General features: G+C 51.1%; 1 protein-coding gene and 1 non-coding gene across 2 annotated transcripts in view; both read right to left on the bottom strand.

The window, feature by feature from the left end:
* LOC102887457 (GON-4-like protein) overlaps positions 1–23,165 on the bottom strand; it is a 38,492-nt gene extending 15,327 nt beyond the window's left edge. The window contains 15 exon segments of the mRNA XM_025040914.1: positions 89–175; positions 648–846; positions 3,124–3,227; positions 3,773–3,813; positions 6,024–6,125; positions 7,798–7,990; positions 11,033–11,203; positions 11,725–11,844; positions 12,697–12,792; positions 13,115–13,165; positions 15,488–15,538; positions 15,718–15,792; positions 16,444–16,637; positions 17,748–17,933; positions 22,662–23,165. Of these exon segments, the coding sequence (XP_024896682.1) occupies positions 89–175; positions 648–846; positions 3,124–3,227; positions 3,773–3,813; positions 6,024–6,125; positions 7,798–7,990; positions 11,033–11,203; positions 11,725–11,844; positions 12,697–12,792; positions 13,115–13,165; positions 15,488–15,538; positions 15,718–15,792; positions 16,444–16,637; positions 17,748–17,933; positions 22,662–23,139 (2,148 nt within the window). The 5' untranslated portion in view covers positions 23,140–23,165.
* LOC112472184 lies at positions 13,815–13,933 on the bottom strand. The gene has a single exon (XR_003043579.1). It is a non-coding gene; the product is annotated as a 5S ribosomal RNA (ribosomal RNA).
* Positions 23,166–24,772: the final 1,607 nt, after the last annotated feature.

Here is a 24,772-nt window from a genome sequence, read left to right as displayed (position 1 = left end):
GGGCGACGCGGGTGGGCACCTGTGAGATGACCCGCCAAGCTAACTGCGCACTCGAGCCTTCGGGGGCGGCAGGTATTGGGACGCTTACAAGAAATATCCTGGTGGTACTGGCCTCCGAGTTGAGACTGGGGTTGAAGGTGGACAGAAGGTGAATTTGTGTCAAGAGCTGAACGTGCTGGGGAGTGAAAAAAATAACAGTGACATGTATGTGATGTCATCTCAGGAACCCAGAGCTCACCCAGCAAGACGTGTGCCACTCGATCACACGTGCTTCGCTCTCTGGAGGGACGAGAGCGGCACGGTGTCTTGGTATGAATTCCCCAGACACGTTCCCCTTGCGCCAAATGCTAGAACCAGAGGAAGCTTAACCTCCAATCACAGAAACAGATGAGACAGAGGGACGAACCACCCTGGCGGTGAGGCTGTTAAGCCTGGATGCGTCACTGCGGCGTCTCTGCAGACCATTGGGGTCCCCGCGTGCATCCTGCCCGAGCGACAGGGACTCACAGCTGCAGCAAGGCCGTCGCCGCTGTGAAGGCCCCATGGCCCCACGGTGTCAGCGGGATCAGACACCTGGCTCTGACCGGTGCAAAGCGCCTGGCTTTAGGCTGCAGTGTCGGGCCGCGGATGACCCAGCATGGCCTCACCTGCTGCATCTGCTGCTGGAGCCGCCTCCTCTGCGCCGGGTCCAGAACCAGAGTCTGCTGGGCCTTCTCGCCCTGCGGCTTCACCCTCTCGACCTCCTGCTGCTGTCTGGCCGAAGGTCTCTTCATCTTGAGCTGTTCCAGCAGCTCCTTCATCGTACGATGCTGCTCATTTAGCAAGTTGGCCAGAGGTTCTTCAAACCTACCCCCACGGAGAGACGGCTGCATTCAAACCTGATTCCTCCCAATGGAGGGCTGAGGCTCTGAGTAATCTCCGTCTACTGCTGAGCCCCAAAGCCCAGGTCAGTCAACGGGCAAAACCCCCAGCCTACCCAAATCTTTTCCCAAAGTCGTCAGCACAGACTCAGATGAGATGGTTCTGAACCGCCCCCACCCCTATTCCTCTACGATCCGTCCCCTGAAGATACATAAATAAAGAAGAAATTAAACAAAAGTCGAGCAGTAGAGAAGTGGCTGGATAATAGCCGTCAAGGAGCTGATGGACACGCACCCTCCCGCATCACACTGACACCCACACTGACCGGGGCCTTGGCCTTCGGGCCACACGGAACCTTCCCCGAGTGCACGCTGGGTCTCTAATTGACTCATGCCTCCCACCCCAGGTCCAACTCCTCCTGTCCTTTGCTCCTACCCGGCCAGGCTGCCCCGCCTTCCTTTCCGAAAAAGTCGGGACCGTCCAGCAAGCAGCAGAAAGGATATTCGAGAACACCGCGGTCTGAATGAGTGGCGAGAAGCTGATTCCAGTGTCACGCTACTCCTCTCCACGAAAAGATCTCCTTTCAGCCCTCTGAGTCCCTCCTGCAAGATCTCTAACTCTACCTCCCCGCCCCTACTTGAGCTGTGTCCAGAGCTGAAGCAAGAATCCGAACATGCAGCATGCCAGGTGTGAGGCAGAGGCAGAATGGGACACTCGGGCGAGCGCGAGCTGACACCCGCGCACGCAGGCTAGGACCTGCTCGAGTAGCGACAACTAGCAGACTTTCGTATTTCAAGAAATCCTCTGTCGCAGCCGCAGTTAAACGATAACTTTTCGGTAGCCTCGGGGCATGAAGGTTAAGCTTCCCTTTACAGATTTTTCTGCGAGCACAGGCAGACGCAGGGTAAAAAGCTAAGGACGGGGCTGCCCTCTGCACAGCCTCCACCGAGAACCAGAAGCTCGTGCCTGCCTGCAGCGCTAACGCTGGAACAGACTCCAGGACGTGCGTCTGGGACAGCTGGGGGAGCACGGGGAACCCACTCCCCACACCGTGTTTTATTCAGTCGAGGACTAAACCAGGGTGCACTTCCGGCTGAAAGAGAAGCAGCAGCAGCCCAAGCACGTGGACTGACACCGGAAGGTGTGAATCCGAACGAGGGTTTTAAACGAGTTACGTCACCCCCAAATTTTAAAACTTCGTGCACGGAGGTGGTCAGGGGACCCCAGCAGGAGGCTTCTACCTGCGGCACCAGCATTTTGCTCTGAATCATGGCTTGCAGTTAGTGGGTCAAACAGACTCTTAGAAACCCTGAAAAGGTTCTAAAAGGAAACGTGGGAGGTGACAAAAGTGTCATCTAACTCAGTGGGGGGTCCTTTGACCACGTCTACGCATATCAAATAATCGTGTTGTCCACTTTCAATATTCTACAGCTCTGTCAATTAAACCTCAATAAAGCTGCACAAAAAGAAATCTTGAGTTTTTTTGTTGTACTTATATTACATTACGGCATTTACTGTCACGGAGCACGGCCGATACTGCTGGCGTTTACACTGCTCACTGAACTGCGAGCTCCTGACGGTCTAGCTTGCAGAGTCCCACGCTCTCCCGTTAAAACGCAGGACTCATCAGAGGACGGGGCTCTCTTAGCTTTGCTTTGTTCCATCCATGGCATAATCCACACCCTGAACTCTGCTGCTACTCAGAATGGGTGACAGTAACGTACAGACCAATTATGCAAGCCCATCACAAAAACGGGGGAAAAGTAAAGCCTCCGCTTTGCGGGAGGGGCGAGAAGCGGCACGTTCGGGAGGGCAGAGCCATTCCGCGCTCCAGGGCATCACTGCAGGCGCTTCGTGGTTTGCTCCACAAATGCCCAGATGACTAACCAACTTTCGTTACCATTTACCAGATGGTGACAGCAGACGAGAACAAAGGGACACGCTGGACGTGACGATTTGGGCTGTGTCTGTGGCTGGCCACACAGAGTCCTGCACCTCTCCAGCACCGTTCACCTGGAGAAGCTGCGACGGGTGCCAGCTACTGTTTTTTCTCCCTTCCCAAACAGACGCAGCCCAGTCTACAGCTGCACTGCCCCATGATAAGGAGACTCACCCACGTGACACCACGCGCCCCACAGGGTTCTGCGCCCCGTAACGGAAACAGCAGGAAAGGGGCGGTGGAAAACCCACGGACACGTCTGAAAACCTTCTCAGACGCCCACCCTCCTCCACTCTAGGTTTCCAGGTGTCTGGCGAGCCTACCGCAGGGCCTGCGGGGTGTTGAAGGTGGGCCGAGGCTCGGCCGGACGCCCCTCCTCCTCCGGGCCGTCCTCTTCCATGTTGGAGAAGCCCATCTCATCCTGGAACTGGGGGGAAGGAAAGGGAGGTCGTCCTGGGACGTCACCGGCGCCGTCGGGAGCACGGCTTAGGGACGCCAACGACGCCAGCACAAGGGGCCGCAGTGCAGCAGGCCCCAGCGCCCCGCGCACGGGCACGCGGACTCTAGCGCCCGGGGAAGCGCCCACACAGCCAGCTGTCAGTGGCAAGGACAGAGCCCGGGCAACGCGCGATGATCGTAAACAAGCTTCAAGACACAAACGTGTGAGAAAGGTCGCTCTGTGCTCAGAAGAATCTAAAACTAGTCTGCCATCTTCAAGGGTGCATCGAGCGACACTTGGGGGGCCATCCAAAGTTTGCAAGGAAATCCTCACCAAGAATAACCAAAATAAGGGTAAGCAAAGTTTGTCAGTTAGCGAAATTCTGCTGCCTGTCTGTTCTCCCCTGGGAGGGCTGAACGGGGACTGCTGGGTCCCACCGTCCCTCTGGAGGCAGGGCCGGGGACCGAAGCACAGAGCCTGCTGGGGAACCCACGTTCGCCATCCCGACCTCGCACTTGAAGAGCATTACTTACAGTTTCAAACAGCTCTTCCATCAGTCCGTTCACTTCCTTTTCTGCAAAAAAAAAAAAGCCGAATGGTATGTTGTTGGCACAAGTTGGTTTCATTTTTCAATACGGGGGAATTCCAAGGAGACAATGCATGTTGTCTCCGGCAAAGCGCCTGACAACATCCTCACGTCTGTCTCACTCGCTCACAGGAAGCGTTTGCTGCACACCGCTCCGCCTCAGCCCCGCCCGGCGTGCCCGGGGCGCGTGGCAGCGCTGCACAGTCATGCTCCCACGGAGCCCGCGTCCTAGTGGGGGGCGCGCATCCAACGCCAGCTCGATGAGCCCAGAGCACAATGAGCTCATCTGCTGACCTGTCCGAATGCAGTCAAGAGAGAAGCCTCGAGCCGTGTCAGGGGCCTCTGCCATTGCACCCGAACTGTTCGGCAACTGTCAACGACCCAGAAGGCCTGGGAAACACACCTATCAAACCTGTCAACGACTGGAAGCTGGAAGGGAGTGCAGACCAGCTGATGAGATTCAAAATCCCACGTTCTCACACTGTTTGGATGGATCGCCACGGACATAAATTTAAAGTCTTACACTTAGGGTTTAAAAACTCAGTTTCTTAAGTGCACAAAAAGGTGACATGGCTCAAAACCAATTCATCTGAAAAAGATCTGAATGCTTTGGTTGACTAAAGTTCACTATGACACAGCTGCTCCAAAACATTGCTCATGGCCAGGAAGGCAAGCGTGCGAGCGACCGGAGCAGGGTGCCAGGCCATGTCTAAGCGCGGGGCCCGTCTCTACACAGGCCCTTCGAGAGGCATTAAAAAGCTGAAATCGAAATGCTGATGGGGACATGGAGCGACTGGAACTCCAGTGAGACTGGGACATGGACAGCCGCTTCGGTAAAAGGCCTGGCGACTTCTTATAAAACGAAGCACACATTCACCCTCTGACCAATGGTTCCTCCCCTGGATAGCTAACCCAAGAGAAATAAAACATCCGTCTACAAAGGCCTAACCAAAAAGGTTCAAAATAGCCCCAAATCAAGAAGTGACCGGACATCCAACACCTGGGGATAAGTAAAAAACAAACTGGTGTATTTATACAACAGAATCCTACTTGGCAGTAAAAAGGAACCAATTAATGATACGTTTAGTATGGACGAATGTCACAAATAGTATGCTGAGTGCAAAAGCCTCAAACAACAGAGCACACACTGTATGACTCCAGCTATATGAAGTCATGAAACAGGCAAATCTCGTCTGTGATGGGAAAAAACCGGAACAGTGGTTCCCCCAGGGGGATGGTGCGGGGGTTGGCTTGGAAGGGGCACGGGGAAACTTTCTGGGCTGACGATTCTATATCCTGACAGGGGTTTGGCTTACACAGGTGTAAGCATGTCGAAACTCACTGGGTGGCACATTTAACATTTGTGTAATACGACTGTGTATAAATCTACCTTAAAAGAGAAATTATAAATAAATATTGAGCTCTAATTCACGATACGCAGGCTGAAATGTTTAGGAGCAAAATGTACTGATATCTATAACTCACTCCGAAATGCATAAAAAAATCGTGGGTTTATAGATAGAGAGACAGATAACTGAGTGACAAAGTAAAGGTATTAAAAGTTAATTCAGAAGCTAGGTGGTGAGTATATGGGTGTCTACTGTACAATTCTTTCAACTTTTCTATATGTCTGAAAAGTTTTATAGTAAAATGTAATGAGAAAGAAATTTAAAAATAATAAAGACTAAAACCCGAAGAAAGACGCAATGGGTGACGAGAGGCCTGGAAGCCACGGCATTCAGGGGGCTGGAGGTACAGGGTGCGTCTGGCCCGCCCTCTCCTTCAGAACTAAGACGAGACCTCCCGCCCCGCGTACCCCTTCCCCTCCACTCTAACTCCACACATACACGAGTGTGCCGCTAGTGCACCTTACACACAACCCCGGGCGTCACCTGTCACTCTGCATTGGAACTTTTCCCTTACTGAGCTGACGTCCCACGGAGCAGAGGCCATGTCTCACTCTGGTTTCCTAAAAACAAGCCCCAAAGCCTGGCTCGACCCGTGACTATGGGCTGTAGGAATGGGCCTCCCGAACACACACCTAAATTTAGAGAAGTACTGAATTAAATCAGTAGAGGGAGCTTAAATGCCGTAGCTTACAAGGGCTACACGCTTCACCCTAAAAATTCCACGAAGGAAACAGGCGGCCGAGCAACAGCCAAGCAGCAGCCGAGCGGACGCGCACAGATGCGACTCACTGGTGATCCTCACGGCCCGGTCAGTGCGGAAGTCCTCCGTGTCCGGCTCGTCGCGGTCCTCCAGGAAGTTATACTCTGGGTCGTCGTCGTCATCTGCCTCGTCTAGGAGGAAAAACGTCTCAGACAAACGGCCTCTGAACTCTCACCTCTAGTGAAACTTAAGATACTCAGCACTACGAGATCTGTTTCAATAAAGCACATTTGTTTATTCTCCAGGTTTTAAGTCACGTTTTTTTCCTCTGCACAGATCATTTCCCACAGCTGACTCATCTCACCTGTTCTCTCCAATAAGCCAAGTTTCTTCCTTCAAACAAGACTTAAATCTCTCAAAATGCAGCAAAAGCCGGAAAACTGAACCTATCATTTGCCTCAGTAAACCCGCTCTGAGTGGCGCACCTCATGAAAATACCTTTGTAAAACTGTTTTCACAAAGGCACTGACAGTGAAGAAAGGAATGACCCCCGCCCCCGTTATTAGGGAACAAATTATGACGCCTTATGTGAAGCAGTGGACACACACACAACATAAACACGTGACAGTCCGAGTGCTCAACACACACGTGACAAAGCACAACACAGCATCACTTATCCCCACTACTCCTGGTCTGACCTACCCAAACGTCTACCTGGTCTGTGTCCGCCCAAACTGTACACTCCCTTGTTTATCTGAAAGCATCGTTCCTTTCAACACCTATCTCATGGTAGCTGGGCTCAGGACACAGGAATACAGGTGTGCTTGCAAGGTGTCTGCAGTCACATCTGACAGGATGTGATCCAGACATGGGAGCAATGTCACATCTGACAGTCACATCTGACAGGATCTGATCCAGACATGGGAGCAATGACCTTGGCTACAGATGGTAGTGAGACAGATGGCGGATGACTCTGCTCACATAAAAATGCAAGGAAGACCTTGACCTTGCCTCGGTTATACAAATTCTTTTTAAAACATGTGTCTCTTCTACAGCACAACACATAAAAATACTCTGGTCATCCCCACTGAGGAAAGTCAGAAGGACAATGAGCTTGTCTGACTGATACCCCTCCCCCACTCACGGGAACACTATGGCTTCTCCCAAGTGGCTGCCCACCCCAAATGCACTCCTCCACGAGGAGCTGCCAATCACGGGGCCCACGCTGCGCCTCCCAGCCAAGCCTACGCTACATGGAGAGCGGCCATGAAATCCGACCAAGCCAATCTGAGTGCTGCCCTGGACTTTTCCCACTGGAGCCTGCAGAGAGGCCGTCTGATGAGGAGACAAGGCGAGAAGTGAACAGTGTGCTTATGAGCACGGCCCCGACCTTCCAGAAAAACGCAGGCTGGAGAATGGAGCTGACTGAGCAAAGCAGAAGAGACAAACGCTGGGGAGAGGGAAGCAGGGCCTTGACAGGGCCTCGGCCCACGGCAGGTGTCCCTGCCCTCCGCGAAGTCTGGCTTCATCTGACTTCTGCAAGCGGAGGGCTGGGATTCTTTCCCTCGCGTCACGAAGAACCTCGGCTAACACAGCAGTGTGAGTCAGGGCGCGCTCACGGACGGTGTACGAAACTGTGAGCGCCCTACGTTTCGGAGGAGGATGCCTAGCATTCAAAAGATCCCCAAAAAGGTTCTTGACCAAAACAAAGGGGAATTTAACTGCTGATTTAAAGCAAATTGTTGGTCGAGTACAAAATTAAATTCAATTAAACAAAAACATCCCTTCTTTAGGCTGCTGATAAAATCGTTACCCCAGAGACAGTGAACAGAACAGACAAGAAATGCCAACGCGGCTGCCAACCTTCATTCCCCACGTCGTCGCTCATGAGCCCCCCGAGCCACAGCTTCCAGTCCTCGTCATCCGCTGTGTTGGGGTCGTACATGTCGGGGGTGATGTCCGGAGCCTGGAGCTCCGCCTCCAGCTGCCCCAGGGGGACGTCCTTCAGGGGCATCTTAGAGCGCGTTCGGAACGCAATGAGACTGTCGTCCATGGGCTGGCCGCGGGAGAGAAAAGCATGTCACCGGAGGCCCCGCGCGTCCAGACCCCACACCGCCTCAGAGCCTGTGCGTGTCTCTCCTTGGCTCACGCCGTGGGCCTCGTGTCTGAGCGCTGTGGGTGTACTGTTCTCTGTCTGGGACACTTTAAGGACAGGAACATCGGTTTTATTTACTTATTTACTTATTTATTTTTGCGGCATCAGTTTTAAATCCAGTTATTTCAGGAACGTTTATGACAGCTTTACTAAGGTATCATTTATACACCAAAACTCACCCTTTTAAAGTGTGAAACTGAGTGGAACTGCTGTACTCGGAGTCGTGTGAGTTCTCATCAGCAGCCCCTCCCCACACCCGGCCCCCGGAAGCCACCAAGCCCCGCGCTGTGTCTGTGGATTTGCCCACGCTGGCGACTTCACGTCAACGGAATCGCGCACCACGCGGCCTTCGTCTCCGGCTTCAGCTAGCCCAGCGCTTTCAGTGCCTCCCGTGTGCGCTGTGTCCCTCCGTCCCTTTCTACTGCAGGACAACAGCCTACCACGTGGACACGCCACGCTGGCTGCTCGTTTGTGAGCTGACGCACCTGAGCGTGCCGGCACCCCCACAGGGACGAGTGTCCCCCTGTCCTGAGGCGGCACCGCTGGGTCCTCTGCTTGGGTTCTGCGGAAGCGCCAGGCTGAAGCGGCTGCACCGCCAGGCCGGTGGCCTCCCGCCTCTCACTGCCGCCAGCACACGGCACGGAGCAGCTCGCTCGCTGTGCCCGCCCTGGCGGGGGTGGCGGCGGGATCCCACAGAGGGCTGCGTTCCACACGCTGCACTCTACCTCCCGCCCCTGTGTTTATAACTGGCAATCGGTACATCGTAACCCTTCCCCGTCACCCGTCTTCCCCACCCCCTCCCATCTGTCCTCCGCCTGTTCCTGAATTGGGTTGTGTTTTCATTATTAAGTTATGAGTTCATCATGTAGTGTGGATACAAGTTCCTTTTCAGACATGTGACTTGCGATCATGTCCCCCCATTCCGCGGGCTGTCTTCGCTTTGTCTTCACTCGATGGTATCCTCTGAAGCACAAAAGGACACCTTTTTAATTCTGATCAGTCCAATGTATCTATTTTTTGTGTGTCACTTTGTGCTTTTGGCGTTTACCTAAGAAACCACTGCCTAATCAGAGGTCAACAGGATTGACTCCTGTGTTTTCTTTAAGAGTTTTACAGTTTTAACTCTTACATTTATGTCAATGACATATTTTGAGTTAGTTTTTGTATGTGGTGGGAGGTAAGGGTCCAACCTAGTGCTTTCACATGTGGATTTCCAGCTGCCCCAGTACCATTTGTTAAAGTCTGTTCCTGCTTCATTAATTGGCTCCAGCACGCTTGTCAAAAATCAACTGACCATAAATGTCGGGGTTTATTTCTGGGCTCCGAATCCTGTTTTATCGATCTATGTCTATTCTTGTGCCAGTACCAAACTGTTTAGATTATTTTAACTTTGCAGTAACTTTTGAAATCACGAAGTACATACTTCCGATACTGTGAGTTGTTTTAAAGATTGGTTTGGCTACCGTGGGTCCCTTGCATTTCCACACGAATTTTAGAATGAACTTGCCGATTTTTGCAACGACAAGAAAAAAAAAACCAAAAAACTGAAAAGCAGCTGGGATTGGGACAGGGACTGGCTGAATCTGCAAACGGATTCCAAAGGCCCCGACGGCTGCAGCGAGCTCCCAACAGACCTGCCCCTCTTCTCATTCAGAGCTCAGCTCACACATCATCCACTCTGGGAGGTCCTTCTTGACGTCCTACGTAGAGTGCTCTCATGGACACGACTCTACTTCCTGGTTTCCACTGAGTTCATAGCACTGGCCACCACTCGTAGTCACCTATGTGTCTGCTGTCTCTCTCTCCAACAGACTATGAGCGCCAAGGCCTCTTCTGCCTCACGCCGCTGCTTCCCAACGTCAGATCATTCCACGTGTGTGGGAATCGAGGGTTATATAAAACACCACTAACCCCCCAGACGATGGCGCGCTCGCTCCAGGGAAGGGTGAGTGAATTAAGTGACCTGTGACAGAGCTGTTCCATTCAATACTCTTTTTCCCAATTTCAGGACAAACATGTTTTTCGCTGACCTACAAGACGTGGGGGAAGAACCTGGAACGTACAGAGAACTGGCAAAATGATGGCGCTGAGAACGTCACCTGATGACGACCGGAGTGATGGTCAAGATGTTCCGCTCAAGAAAAGCAACAGGGGCCAAAGTCAGTGAGCGGAAAGATGCTTGGGCTCAAAACATATCCCAAGAAACACACTAATTAATTCCAAAAAGGAAAAGTGATAATTTTATAATGAGGAAATCAAACAGACACCACTTTAACTCTACGATCAAAATTAACGAGACAGATGTCACGTGCCTCCTGACAGTAAGCACGGAAAAGGACACGTCACTTCTATGCTGCCTGTGCCACGAGTGCATAACCCGAATCTCATTACGAGGAAATACCAAAATCGAGGAGCACTGTAAAATAATTGGTCTACGAGGTTTAAAATGTTCAAGGCTCTGAGAAACAAAGATTGAGAAACTGTTGTAATTTAAAAGAGACTAAGAGATAAGATCGCTAACACAACGTGAAATCCTAGATTGGATCCTGGATCGGGAAAGATTTTTTTTTCTTTTGCCATAAAGGACGTTACTGGGACAACTGGTAAAATCTACATCAGGACCCTACCAGACAAGACGCCGTCACTGCACCCTTGTTCTCAGAGCCACGTCCCCACTGTTAGGGTGCGCGCACTAGAGCAAATGTTTGTGCAGAGAGAGAAGGGGGGGAAAGAGGATCTGGGGGAGTCCGGCTGAGGTCTGTCACACAGGAGCCGCCATCCTCACAGCAAAACAGCACGAACCAAACGGGGTACCAAAGACCTACGACTTCACAATTTTTCCTCATTGTCGGAATTCGGTTCCTTCCCCTCTCCCACTGCCCAACCTGAGCAACAGCCAGACTGCTCCGCCTGGCGTTCTCGGCGACTGAGGCCACTGCTCACCTGGAAGGAATCCATGCACACAGGACTGGAGGCCAGCTCCTCGTCCACCGCGTGCAGCTTCTCCATGAAGGCGCTGTCCCTGGTCTGCCGGGGCTTCGGCGGCGGCGGGGGGCCCATGGGCACGACCTCGGCACTGATGTGCCTGACGGCCGGCGGGGTCACCTTCTCGGCCTGATTGAGAGAGGGGAGCGTGTTAAAAAATAAGAGGCAGGGGGAGGCACATCGTGTGCTAGTGACCTTCCTCTTCCCATGCAGATGGAGGGAAATTAAAACGAAGGCGCTATCGCGGATGTTGACGTAATCGGGTTTCACCCTATTTCCAACGAAGCCAACGGGATGCTACTCTGTACCAAAAATAAGGAACCTGATACAAGTGGCTTTAGGACAATACAAGAAAACAGGCATGAAAAAGAGATGCGTGGAAGAAAAGAAACCCACTCGTCACTCGTACGCGGCCCCTCCACGAGAACTCGGAAAAGCTCTCTCCCTGCGCTGCGTTTACTTTTCTCTTAAATGCTCGTGGACTTGGGAGACTTGAACAGGAAACCGCTTTAAGCGGTCAGGAACACCAGGAGGGCGCCGCACGGTCGCTGACCTGGAGTCACATTGGACAACGGTGGCCGCTCAGGGTCGCCACGGCAAATAACTCGCTCGTGCAGCTGCAACTTATCTCTCCTGTATGAAGCAGTCACCTCTGACAACATGCCACTTTCCTCGTCGGTTTCCGTCATCTCCGAAGACTGCCTCAGTCTGGATTTCTTCGCCCCACGTGGAGACGAAGCAGTGCTTTCAACATCGCTTTCCAGTAAACTCTACAAAACAAATCCAATGCGCTTGTAAATGTATGCCTCAACCCCATTCCACCGAGTCTGAAGTATCTCAAGAGAATGAATCGCAAAATCTCACTCACTCAATTACTCAGAGTAAGAGAAAATACAATTTAAAGAGCAGCTTAATATTCTGAACAGCACTGCAAACTTTGTAAAACTGTAAGCGTTCATTTAAACTCCTTTTACAAACGAGTCAAAGAATACATTAAGAAATAGAATTATTACACAGCAACAAAAATGAACTATGGCTACCAGCAACAGTAGAGATGAATCTCAAAAGATTAATATTGAACGAAAAAAAAAGTCAGACACAAAAGAATCCATACACTGTGAGTCCATTCATGTAAGGTTCAAAAACAGTGAGAAATTGAACTCTAGAGTGTGGAGTTGCACATTTAGGTGATAGAACTATAAAGAAAAACAAGGAAGTAATTACCCGAAGTCAGGACAGGGGTCATCCTTGGGGGGAGAGAAATAATTTTGAGTAGGAAGGGCGAATAAGGGGTGTCCTGGCAGCGCTGTTTAATTATTTTAGAAGGATGTTTCGTGTGGGTGAGCTTTATAACTAGCTGTGCATTTTAACTGTTTTATGCGCAGCTCTGCATGTCACAGGCATGCTGTATCTCATCAGAGGAGATGTGGAAAAATTCAGGGAGTGTGAAAAGCAAGCATCTCGCAGCCTTGCATTTATGCCAAGAGTCAGCAGAAGGGAGAGCTGCGTCTCGCTCTAGAGAATGGACGGCGGTGCGCACCGAGGAAGCAAAACACACTCTGCTTGACTGAGCCAAACTTTTCCCGTCTTACGCACTAACACTCACGAGGGCCACCACTGACCTCTTCGGCGGTCTCGTCTTCTTCTTCGTCGTCTGGCTGGTACTCTTCATCTGAGGAGTCGTCTTCTTCAAGGTGGATGTCCACAAACTGAGGAGGCTACGCAGGGACAATTACAGAAAGAAATGAAGAAGAAACATAAACCAGATGGATCCGGAAAGTAAGGGCAGAAAAGGCAGAGCCAGAGCAGGGGAAAAAATCCTAAGAGCACAATGAGCTAAAGCAAGTAACAAGAAGCAGGGGTTAAAGAGATTCCTGGCCAGAGAGTCAAATCTAAGAGTAACAGAATGGAAAACCCAAAGCTTGAGTTTTAAAAGTTAAACGTCCCAAAAAACGCTAACGAACAGAAAGGAAGTGCTCAGGTTCCAAAACTGATCAAGTCGTTCTGGAAAAGAATAAGAATAACCTCTTGCAAATTTACCTTAACTTCATTGGCCTTCTTAATTGGCGAAATATTCCATGTTGGAATTACCTACCAACAAAGAATATGAATAATTAAGCTCCCTTAACTGAAACAGACTTTTTCTTTTTTAATTCCTCTTTACCATCACAAAGAGCCATCTACCTAACTTGGGGCTGCAGTGAGCTAGGGGTGCTGACTGTCCCTGAGGTATACGCTTCAGTATCTGTCAAAGCCTCATGGAGGAAAAGGAGAGAAGAACCTATCTCTATCGCTAGCGCTTCTGATGTAAACCTCATAAGACTCAGTGTCATTTATAAAAAAAGTATCTGTCATGCACATCTTGGGTTCACACAGAATAATGAATGTGAAAACTATAAACTAAAACAGTGGACAAACGTACAATGTTGTAAGTAACAGTAGCCTTCTGACATCAGTATTTTGTTAGTCGATGACGTAAATCCCGCCATGAGCATGCCTCCAAAAAGCCGGCCCAAGACATTCTTAGGAAATGATTCGGGGGTAAGTGTCTAGCTGTCTACAACTTATTTTCAAATAGTTCAGGAAAAAACAATGACAGATATAGAGAGACATAAAACAAACATGGCCGAAGATCACAACTGTTAAATCTAGATGGAATCTCGAGTCGCTTTCAACTTTTTGTATGTTTAAAACAGTAGAGTTGGGGAGGAAACGTTTTCTAAAGATTTTGTTTTTTTAACGCCTACAGCACCTGGTATTCCTAGGTGGTCTCCCATCCAAGTATTAACCAGGCCCGACCCTGCTTAGCTTCCAAGATCAGATGGGATCGGGCGTGTTCAGGGTGGCGTGACTATAGACTAAAGATATTTTTCAAGTTCCTAACTTTAAACTGCTAACGAATGTCATGGGAGTGCATAATCTCTTGACCATTTGTGACCCAATCTAAATCATCTTATGAACAAGAAAACCTAAAAGGCCAGGAGGCTCTGTGTCTGCGAGAGCATCAGGTCCTTGCCCGCCTACCCGCTGTGCCTGGCTGGGCCCACCCCGGGAGGGCACAGGGGAGGGCGGGATTCGGGGCCCTGCCCTGCCCCGCCCACATCTGCTCCGCAGCAGCTGCCCTGCTGCCGAAGCCGCGGGCGGGCGGGCGAGCCCGGCCTGCTGAGCATGAGGAGCGAGCCCTGGACTCCGCTCTTGCTCTCCACGCACACTGTGGTCTCGGGAGGCCCGGCTTCTCCTCGCCCACATGCATGGTCGGCAGACACCATCCAGGGCCTGACGGGGTCTCCTCGGTCTTTTTTCCAAGTTGAGTATGGAATTAATGTTAATCCACGCTCTGCGTCAGACAGACTTCCTGCAAGTCCGTCTCAGTGACGGCTGCTTGTCACCACCACCACGTTCACTTGCGTACTTCCCGCGGAAAAATGACTTTTCACGTTACACAACCAGGGTTAGTCCATTAAACAAAAAATACATAATGCGCTGTCAGAAAAGCCTAAACAAAAAATACATAATGCGCTGTCAGAAAAGCCCACACGCCCGTAGGCTGCATGGAGAGAAACGGGGTACCCAAACACTGAGGAGGCCTAACTTTAATCCGCACTAGTTAAACGGGAGCAGCAGGATCGCGTGAGGTGGACTTCTGAAAGGTACAGACAAGCCAGGCCCATTCGGAAGACCAGGATCAGACGGGTGAAGGTGCGCAAAGCCTTGTCACATAAAGTCCAGTCAAAAGCCGGGGGACGTTTAGCAAGAAAAGAACGTTACAACAACACACAGCAGTTTCCTCGGCGAGAGGAAAGGTCCCATGGAAGAGGGACAGCCTTATTTCTTCTTTAGAGTTGCAAGGAACAGAACTGGACAGACAGACAAAAACCACACCGGGCATTTTGGATCCATGCTCCCTGCTATCAGAGGCAGGATGGGCTCCCTCAGACCACCGCCTGCCTTGCCACGGAAGGGGCGCGCAAAGCCGACCAGTGCTCGTTAGGCAGGGTGTAGCGGGCTCTCCGCATCAAACCAGCAGCAGTGTTTCGGACCGTGCAGGTCCCCGGGCCCGCCCACGGGTCCAAGTTCCTAGGTCCGAGGCAGGCCTGAGAATGTGCACTTTGAAAAAACACGACTGTCACCCTGCCCGCTACCTCGTGACATGGAGAAAAACTGACCTCCCACTGCTTCTCCACCACTCTGAATGGCTGTCTACCTAGTACCTCCAAAAACGCAACACTTCCAAACCAACTGAAACGAAAATGAACCATGATGATGTCACACAATGTCTCCGCTTGTCTTTCTCGAATCTCTAAGAAGGCAAACCCACACAATAAATCTTGCCTCTATCTTTTCCCTAAAAATTACCCGAAATTACATCTTATTTACCAAGCTAAACAAATAAAGAAGAAACAGAACACCCACCACTCCTTTCTCCACCACTTCCTTAAGTTTCGAGCGCGTCATTTTGGGCTCCTAAGGAGGGGAAAAGGAGAAGAAGAGAGTCAGTGAAACCATCGTGTGATTCTCGGGTTGTGAGATGCTACCTTGGTCCCCAACCGTCAAACTACTTACAGACTCCCAAGGGGCCACCTCCACACAGCCAGTTTACAGGTGGCCCGCCCATGACACCAGAAGGACACCCGACTACTCACAAACATTGGCATGTCTTCCGTCTCGCTGATAGCTGCCTTCATCATCGCCACCACATGCTCATTTGTGATCACTTCCTGGAGAAAGACGGAAGTTCACTTTATGCAACAAAGATGCGTCACCTAGCGAACAGCCATTTCTGTAATTCTGCGAGACACTCAAACGGCCTCGGCAGGGGTGATGACGGGCAAGTGGAAGCGAAGAGGCACCTTTGGACAGAAGCGCACGGCTTCGAACAAAGTGGCAGCACGTGGACGCAGCTCATCAGCTGCTCTGGGGAACAGGAATGGCTTTCATAAAAAGAGGTTGTGAGGTAACTACATGCTTAAGAGAAACGGTAATAAACAACAAAGGCTTTGTAAACAACGTGATGCTACATATCGAAGAAAAGTATTTGCGTATGTGCAAAGGACTGCAAACTGGGCATCTTTTCAGACAAATAGCCCACAAAAGCGCAAATCCAGTGTCAATAGTGTCATCTGGAATCTGCTAAACAACACAACCACAAATCAGTGACAGGAAGCACCTTCCAATTAAGTTGTTCCTGAACGTGCGCTAGGAGCTCACCAGTGCTGAGCGCCTAACGAAAGCGACCTCGAAACGCCCCACGTTCTGCCACAGGCGGCTCAGGACCAGTGATTCCCACGGCGCGAGTCAGGAGCCACGGGCGCTGCCACGCGCTTCCCACGTGCACCCCGCCACCCGCCGCCGCCGCGGGGCCCACTCACGTGCAGGATGTTCCGCACGTTGACCGCCGTCAGGTTGTGCTGCTTGGCGCCATCCTCCAAGGTGCGGTCGAGCACGTCGTCCAGCTTCAGGTCATCGGCCAAAGTCCCTTCTCCCTGACCCCTTCCGTCGCGTTTCCTCTTGGTCCCCTTTTTCTTTTTGTGCCTTTTCTCACTTTCCTCATCGTCTTGCTCTTCTGCAGATACACCAAGGACGTCATCAGAATCTCTAAAACTGCTCCCCGAGCTTGACCCCAAAACCCAACACAGTAACAGACAAACGAGCTGCCAGCTGTCCGGCCCTGGAGGGCCAGGTGGACGCGGACGCGGTGGTGCCGGCGGGGGACTGCCGCGGGGGTGAGACGCCCACTCGCCGAGCATCCGTGGCGACCCACTCGCCCTCACAACCACTGTGGGAGGCAGGGACTACGCTTCTTCCCATTGGACAGATGGAGAAACCGAGGCAAAGAGAGAGGAAAGGTCCCTGCGCACCAGTAATGGCAGAGCCGCGCCGAGCCGAGCCCGACAACGCGGCTGGCTCACCGGGGCAAGAGTCTCATTCTCTTCTTTTGTAAAGTACAGATATTTGCCTGCAATGACGGAGGACGACTGAACTCCTTCCCCAAGTCCAAAAGCCGCGGACGTCACTACCCCTGCTAGAACCTGCCCGGCACCGGACGTCTAGTGTTCGCAATGCTAACGAGAACTCGTAAGTGCTCACTTTAAAGGCATTTGTTAAGCTGAATAAAGAAGCCTTTATTCACCTGCCTGCAGGTGCTAGAGTTCCCAATAAAAAATACAGACGTTAAAAAACATTTTAAGGAGGCCTCATCGATTCCACCCAACGAAAATTAAGTGCATGTGCTCCTAAGAGCCGTGTGCGGGGACGCCCACGGCAGCGGCACGCGGAGCAGCCCGCCCCGGAAAGCGCCGCACGCCCACCGCAGCCCAGTGGACAAAGCAGGTGCCGACCCTCAAACAGCAGGGTACCACGCGGGATGGAAGTCGCCCGCCTCCAGGCACGTGCACCGACGTGCACCGACTTCGCAGACACAGTGTGGCGTGGGAAAGGCAGTCACAGCCGGATGGGTCGACCTGGCTGCCGTGGGTAGGGTGGCGGTCACAGCTGAAACAGAGGACTTTCGGCCACTGACATACCCTGCTTCCTGACCCGCCTGCTGCGTGCACGGGTGTAGTCCATCTCTGAGAACTCAGTGAACTCGGGTGTCTTAGGACAGGTGCAGCTTTCGGTGTGTTATACAGCAACAGAGGGTCCGTTTTTTAAAGGGAAGAAAAAGGAGGCCTACCCATCGGAATGAAGAGTCCACCGTCCTCTCCCTCTTCCTCGGCCTGGCGCGCACACATCCCGAGTGGCTTCTCTGGGGGAGGGGCGCGAACGTCGGGCTGAGCTGACGGCCTGGGCTGTGCTCCCCTCGCGGGCTGGCTGTCCTGCAGCCACGGTAACGCCCCTCCAGAATGCGCCTGAGGCCTGCCTGGAAGGACACAGATGCCACTTCACACCTCGGTTCTCAGCCGCACTGCGAAGTGACCCGACCCTGGCCACAAGCCCCTGGGTGAGGTCACTGCGCCAGGGGTGGCATCGGGCACCGACATGCCTCTCCCGAGAGGGCAGCGTCCGAAGAACACTCACTCACCTGTGCTGTCAGGGACCTGACGCAGGTACTTGCTAAGGTTTTTCCAGTTCTAATACTCTTTGAGCTACACATTTTTTTCCCTATGGAAAATGAGATTCACAACCATAGGGTGGGTGACTATAGTCCCAATGACAAAGGGACACTTTATATAGACAATTATTATCATCTCATTTAAACAACTATCGATGATATGTATCATAAAACGTCCTGAACTTTCTGATGCTGTAATTCAATTTTATAACGCAGTAAAAATCACCGTAAAATCATCAAAACACAGTTTCACAGTTCATTAGACAACTTCCCCCTTTCTCACCTCGACTCTTAATGAGAGCTACCTTTTTTGGGGGGAGGGCACTAAAAAGGCAAAGAAACATCCATGCAGCACCCAAGCGAACATTAAAATCGACGTGGGAAGAACACACAGGCCCGTGCATGCCCAGGACGCCCGTGGCATGTACACTGGGGGCAGGTGAATGGTGACTTTTCGAGAAGAGGCTGGGAGGGACAGGAGGACAGAGAGAAAGGCTGCCTAGCTTTCCACTGTGTACTTCCTGTATTTGTGAATTTTTTTCCAGGTTTCTTCATTACACAGTCGGAAAAAAAATTTGTTTTCGAAAGAGATCAAGTTATTTGTCACTGAGCTCTATTCAAGACAGACAGCCTTTACACTTTTTTACATCAATATGAGCGGTTCCAACTGGCGCGATTACGGTTTGAAATTGGAGGGTCCTCCCCTCTAACGACAAAAAAAGCCTTTATTTAAAAGCATGAACCAATCCTCAATGGCATTTACTTTCCATGTTCCTTCCTTTACTTCTGGAGCCGTGATTCCTTCACGATGTCAAAATGCCTCAAGGCTCGGACTTTACTGGAGACAGTGTGACAAGGATCTGTCAAGTCAGGAGCCCCCCTCAGCTGGTTTCTTATAAGAGGGAACGCCAAGCAATACGCGGCACAGCGTTCTCATTTAATCAACAATCTGCAGTCACTTTTAGAATTAATGATGTCTAACATTTTAAAAACTGAACTGACGTAAATGACTTTTTAAACAAACATACCAGAATCTTTACATCTACGGGAAATCCAGAAGTTCGCCTTGGCAGGCAGAGCCCCCATCCACACCTTTAGCTCCCTGACACAAACCGGGCACTACTCTGCACTGTCCTGCACGAAGCCCCCAGAGAAAATGCTGCCCCCTCTGCAGCCTCTGTGTTCTCTGACCCCACCACGTTGCTTCTCAGCTGAAGGCCCGACTGGAAGAACCCCTCTGGGGCCCGTCCGTTCTTTTCCTCTGTCCACATGCTAGGTGCTGAAAGACCTTGGAAAGGGAAGCAGAGATGGGTAAGAGACAGCAGGAAACGCCTTATTCAGAGCATATGTGAGAGCTGTTTAAATTGATAATGTGAAAATAATTAGCTGAGACTTGTACAGACCAACTAATTATAAGCTGAAATTAGCCTAAGTTAATCGTTTTTAGAAGGCAAAGAAAGAAAAAGCTAAGCAGAAATTAGGTATATAAATCAATTTTAAGAGAACCATTAACATTCTATTGGAATAAACACTAATGCAGAGCAAAGTTTATCCCTAGTACCTGCAATCTAGAAACGTAACATGACAGGATATCAACTGCCACAAAATGCTGATACTTCAAAATAACCCAAGTGTTTTAATCCTAATCAGAAAACTAAAATGTTCCTTAAAAGAAAACAAAACAACAAAAACAATATACATTAAATTTTAATAGTAATTACTCTGAGTAATAAGATTATCGGCTATTTTTATTTTCTTCTTTAAACTTTTCAATACTTCACAAAATGCCCATATATGAATTCTCGATCTTTCTTTCTTCCTTTCTATTTTGTATGTTCCATTTCTAGCTAGCAAAAAAATTCTATATACACATATTTCCTTTACTGGTATTACTTGTATATAAAATCGACTAAAGTGCAAGGTGGTAGAATCGACTTTCAATTACCTAACTTAATAAAGCAGAGTGGTATTACAGATAATCCTAAATGATGTTTATTTATAGTTATCTACACTTGGTATCTGTAAACTGACCATTAAAAATATCTCTATACAACTAAACAACAAAACACCAATCTGACTGAAAGACGAGCAGAGAACCTGCCGAGACATTTTTCCAAGAAAGACACACAAACAGCCAACAGACATATGAAAAGACACTCAATGTCACTAGTCATTCAGGGAAATGCAAATCAAAACCACCGTGAGATACCACCTCATACAGGTTAGAATGGCTGTCAACAGGACAAGTGACAACAAGTGTTGGAGAGGTTGTGGGGGAAAAGGGTCCCCCATATACTGCGGGCGGGAATGTAAGTTGGTGCAGCCACTACGGAAAACAGTATGGAGGTTAAGACTAGAATTACCACATGAAAAAAGTTAAGACTAGAATTACCACATGACCCAGCGATCCCTCTTCTGAGTGTCTCCCAGAAAAATCTGAAAACATTTATTCATCAAGATACACGTACGCCCATGCCCACTGAGGCATTATTCATGGTGGCCAAGACATGGAAACACCCCAAGTGCCCTTCGATGGATAAAGAAAATGTGGTACGTATACCAGGACTACAAGTCAGCCGCAAAAAAAGGTGAAATATCGCCACTTGCAACAACATGGACGGATCTTGTGAGTGAAATCTTGCCACGTGAAATAAGTCAGACGGAAAAGGGTAAGAACCACGTGATCTCACTCACATGTGGGATAGAAGACAAAGCAACAAACGGACAAAACACAAACAAACAAAAAGGCGAACTCGCAGACACGGACAGAGTGGCTCCCAGAGGCAAAGGGGGTGGAGATGAAGAGGGCAAAGGGTCAAGTGCAAGGTGACGGAAGGAGGCTAGACTTCGCGTGGTAAGAGCAGACAGATGTCGTGTTATAAAGTCGTACACCTGAAACGTGTATGTTATTAACCAATGTTACCCCGATAAATCTGATTTTTTTCAAAATCTCTAGATTCCGCTCGAGAGCTGAGTACCCCTGAACCCCTATTTAATTACCCATTTCCTCTCCAGCACTTTAATCTTGAATTCTCCTCCAGGTCCTCCTGTCTTCCTGTCACGAATACGACGCAGCCTGAAGAAAACAGTCACCTTGCTACTTCCCATCCTGCCACCGCAGAAGCGACCGCTGGCGTTTCCCCCACTGCCTCGTCGACTCCAGCATCTGATTTCCCTGTCCCCAAAAGCTCTCCGACATCTCCCCTCAGAGATCGCCGGCCTTCAACGCCACCGTTTCCTGGGCATCAGTACCCTTCTCTCTCTGCCGTCACCAAAGTGTCAGTAAAGTCCCTTGCTCCTAAAACTCCCTCCGTCCCCTGGTCTTCCCGTTACTTCTTCAGCTTCCCTTCCCTGTCACCTTCCTCGACGCACAGCTGTCTTCTCCCTGCTCCTTCCCAGAAAGAACCACAACAAACACTGAACACGTCTAGTCCCACCGCCTAGCACACCTCAATCGCAGACGGCTGTCTGTCCTTCATGCCGTGTCCCTCACGTGCCACACGGCCAAAGCGGGACTCACTCTGGCCCTGGCACACCTTCCCCGTCCTAAGGCATGCTTCATCACCCCCAACCCACGTACCTTAAAAGGCATCGGCCTCCGAGCAACATTCTTTCTCCGTCCTGTCTCTAAGACATACCCCGTCTCCTCCGTCCTTGCTGGCGACATCCTGTTCCGATCCTTCATGAGGTCTCAAGGGGAATAATCTGGGTGCACCCACCCTTCCTGCTCGAGCTGCGCCACGTCCACTGCTCCCACGACCCCCGCAACCTAGCGAACCCCCAAGTTCCACTTTCAAAACCCTAACTGCCTGTGCCACACACCCCAGCACTGACTCACACCCTGCCCGACACTGCTCCAAACGAGCTGGTCCCCCCGCCTGGACGGGCGCTTCGGGGGTCAGACCCACGCCTCCGCTCCGATGAACCAGCCATCGCCCACGGGGAAGGTTCACGCCGCATCCCGTACCGGACCAGTCCCCCCGAGGACACGCGTGAAAAGCGAAGCCCTGCAGCATGGAAACACAGCCGCCACTCTGTCAGCTCCCGCCACTCCTTCCACGCCACTGCGGCGCCACCCTCCTCCGCCCCGGGCCCCTGCCGGACCGGTCTGGCCCATGACACCCCTGCCGTCATTCCGTCAAACTGCAGCTCAGCCTTCGGTCCTGAGGGTTGTCATCCCTGTGGAGCCTTTCCCAATGTCCCCGGCAGCAGCCTCTCCCCAAGCCGCTGCCCGCCTCCGCAAGCCCCACTGCACAGACCCACCGCGCCACAGAAGGCCATACACGGTCACCCCACCCCAGACCTGACGGGATCGGAGAAAGGAAAGGGAAGAACCCAGACGGGGATTCGAGGGCTGGGGCGGGGGAAGGAAGTCCCCCCACTCGCGAAGTCCGCCGCTGACCCGATCCCACACCCAACCAGTCCCCGTGAGACCACTCGGGGCTCGTAAAGGCAGAGCGCGCAGCAGCGACAGCGGAGGCCACGGCAACCCAGAACCGACAGAGAAACGCAGCCTGAAGACCCCGCGCAGCTCACCTTCCCCCTGGACGTCTTCACCAGGTTCTCCTGGAAAGGGCTCCTTTGTGACGGGAGGGTCGCTTCTGTCTTCCTGGGGAACCAGCCGGGGCCTGAGCGTCATCTTTTTCCCTCTCTTTGCGCCAGCGGCCTGGAGGTTCTCTTTACCAGTGTGCGTGTCACGGGGCCGGGAGGACTCCGGGGAAGCCAGGGCGCTGCCCTTAGGGACGGCCACGCCGACAGCTTCTGGCACTGGCACCCCTGCGTCCTGGGTGAGCAGCCCAGAGCTCAAGGACGGGGCCTCCACACCGAGCGGATACGCTGCGTCCTGCACAGACGGCGCTTCGAGGCCCTGGGGCAGCGACGAGGACCCCAGGCTTTCGACCTGCTCAGATCCTGGTTTATCGGCCCACTCTAGGTCTAGGTCACCCTCCTCCTGGATGCCCTGATGCTGTGGGGACTCGGTCACTGCGGGTCTTCTCTTCTTACTGGGCACCATTTTAAAAGTCCTACTTTTGTTCCATCCTGAAAGGACAGAAGCAAGTTCTCATCACCTTCATATTAATTACGATAATCATATTTCCTCAAGTGTCTTCCCACTCACTCACGGTCGATCACAGACACAGTACTTCACACCAAATGCACAGTACCCCGTGAGCTGGGAGTTCACAGGTGGTGAGAGCGCCTGATTGAAATCCTCCCTCCATCACTGATTAGTAAGGCACCTTGGCTGAGTGGCTCAACCTCTCTAAACCTCAGTTTCAACTGGAAAAATGATTACTCTTACCTCACCGTTATTACAAGAATCACCCAGTAAGTGATTAGCGTTAATTACCATCAGTGGGGTAAACCAGCACGATGCTGAGCAAACTGTACGTCAAACTGGACTTGTTTCCCAAGCCAACTTCTCTCCAGCTCTGTGACCTTGTGCGAGTTACTTAACCTGAATCTGTTTCCTCGGCTATAAAAATGAAGTAAAAATAGCACCCGCACCATTAGAGAGTAACTTATTAGATCGATAAATGTTTTCTATTGTTGCTTTCATAAACAGAAACAATCCAAAAGCGAAGTGTGGTTGTTTAAACAGGTTGGGCTGTATTAAAAGAAATTTTGTGTCGAAAGCAAGAGATCCCGACTGTTCTCTATACTATGTTACTTCTGGTGCCTTGGCTTCAATTCCAGTTATCACATTTTCAAAGCAACACGAACCTAAACTGGAGGGCATCTCTGATGTTCTTATAGTGCATACTCGCAAACCTCTTCGACTGGTACTTACCACTTCTGTGATTGCCTCTTCCGTCTCCTGGCCACCCCCACGCCTCAAACTATGTGCTTTTTCGGGAAAAGGCCTCTTTCAGCTAGTACCTAGCACTCCGCAGTATGTGCCTTACTGTACTTAGCGAACGTTCCCTGAATGTATGAATGAATGGCAGAGAACATGAACTTCCTATTCTGTGCTTATTCTATGCAGCATGTAGACCAAGAGTTAAGCATTACATGGAGACTGACTGCAACTTTCTACCTCAAAAAAACTTTATTCAGTACTATTCAGTACTATTCAGTACAATAGGTCCCAGAATAGAAGAAGCTGCCTTGTGTTGCAGTGAGTTCCCCATCACCGACAATACTCAAAGTCTGAATGTCCACCTATGGGGCACTAGATGGAAGTTTGGAGCAGAGGACTGCAAAATAAAGCTCCTCCGAACTCTTAAGAGTCGGAACTACAAGGTTAGTTTCAAACCTCCCTGATTCTGTTTCCCCAGGACACTAGCACAGGTCTCCCCACAGCCACCCCGCCTCACCCCCAATCATCCGATGCCCTCATCTTGGTAATTAAAGCTCAAACACAGGTAAGGATTCCGCGGATGCCCGTAAGGGAGGGTGGCGAGTGGGTCAAGTGGAGTGGGGGTAGCTGAAGCGAGTCCTATATTCCACACATGAATTACTGACGTGCAGGAAAGGAAGGAAAAGGAAGAAAAGCACAGGGACCGGCTCCAGGCTCTGAAAACACAGCAGCGGCGCCCCCGCCCCCTGCGGGAACTGGAGTCGGACCAAGAGGAGGAAGCCACCCGCGCGGGCCCTCCAGGACAGGGATTTCAATAGCGGTCCCGAGGCGCGTTTCGGGCGCCGAG

The sequence above is a fragment of the Pteropus alecto genome, unplaced genomic scaffold (assembly GCF_000325575.1).
Source record: "Pteropus alecto unplaced genomic scaffold, ASM32557v1 scaffold49, whole genome shotgun sequence".
In the NCBI taxonomy this organism is placed as follows: domain Eukaryota; kingdom Metazoa; phylum Chordata; class Mammalia; order Chiroptera; family Pteropodidae; genus Pteropus; species Pteropus alecto.
Note: the sequence above shows the minus strand (reverse complement) of the source record. Positions and strands in the feature narration are given on the sequence as shown.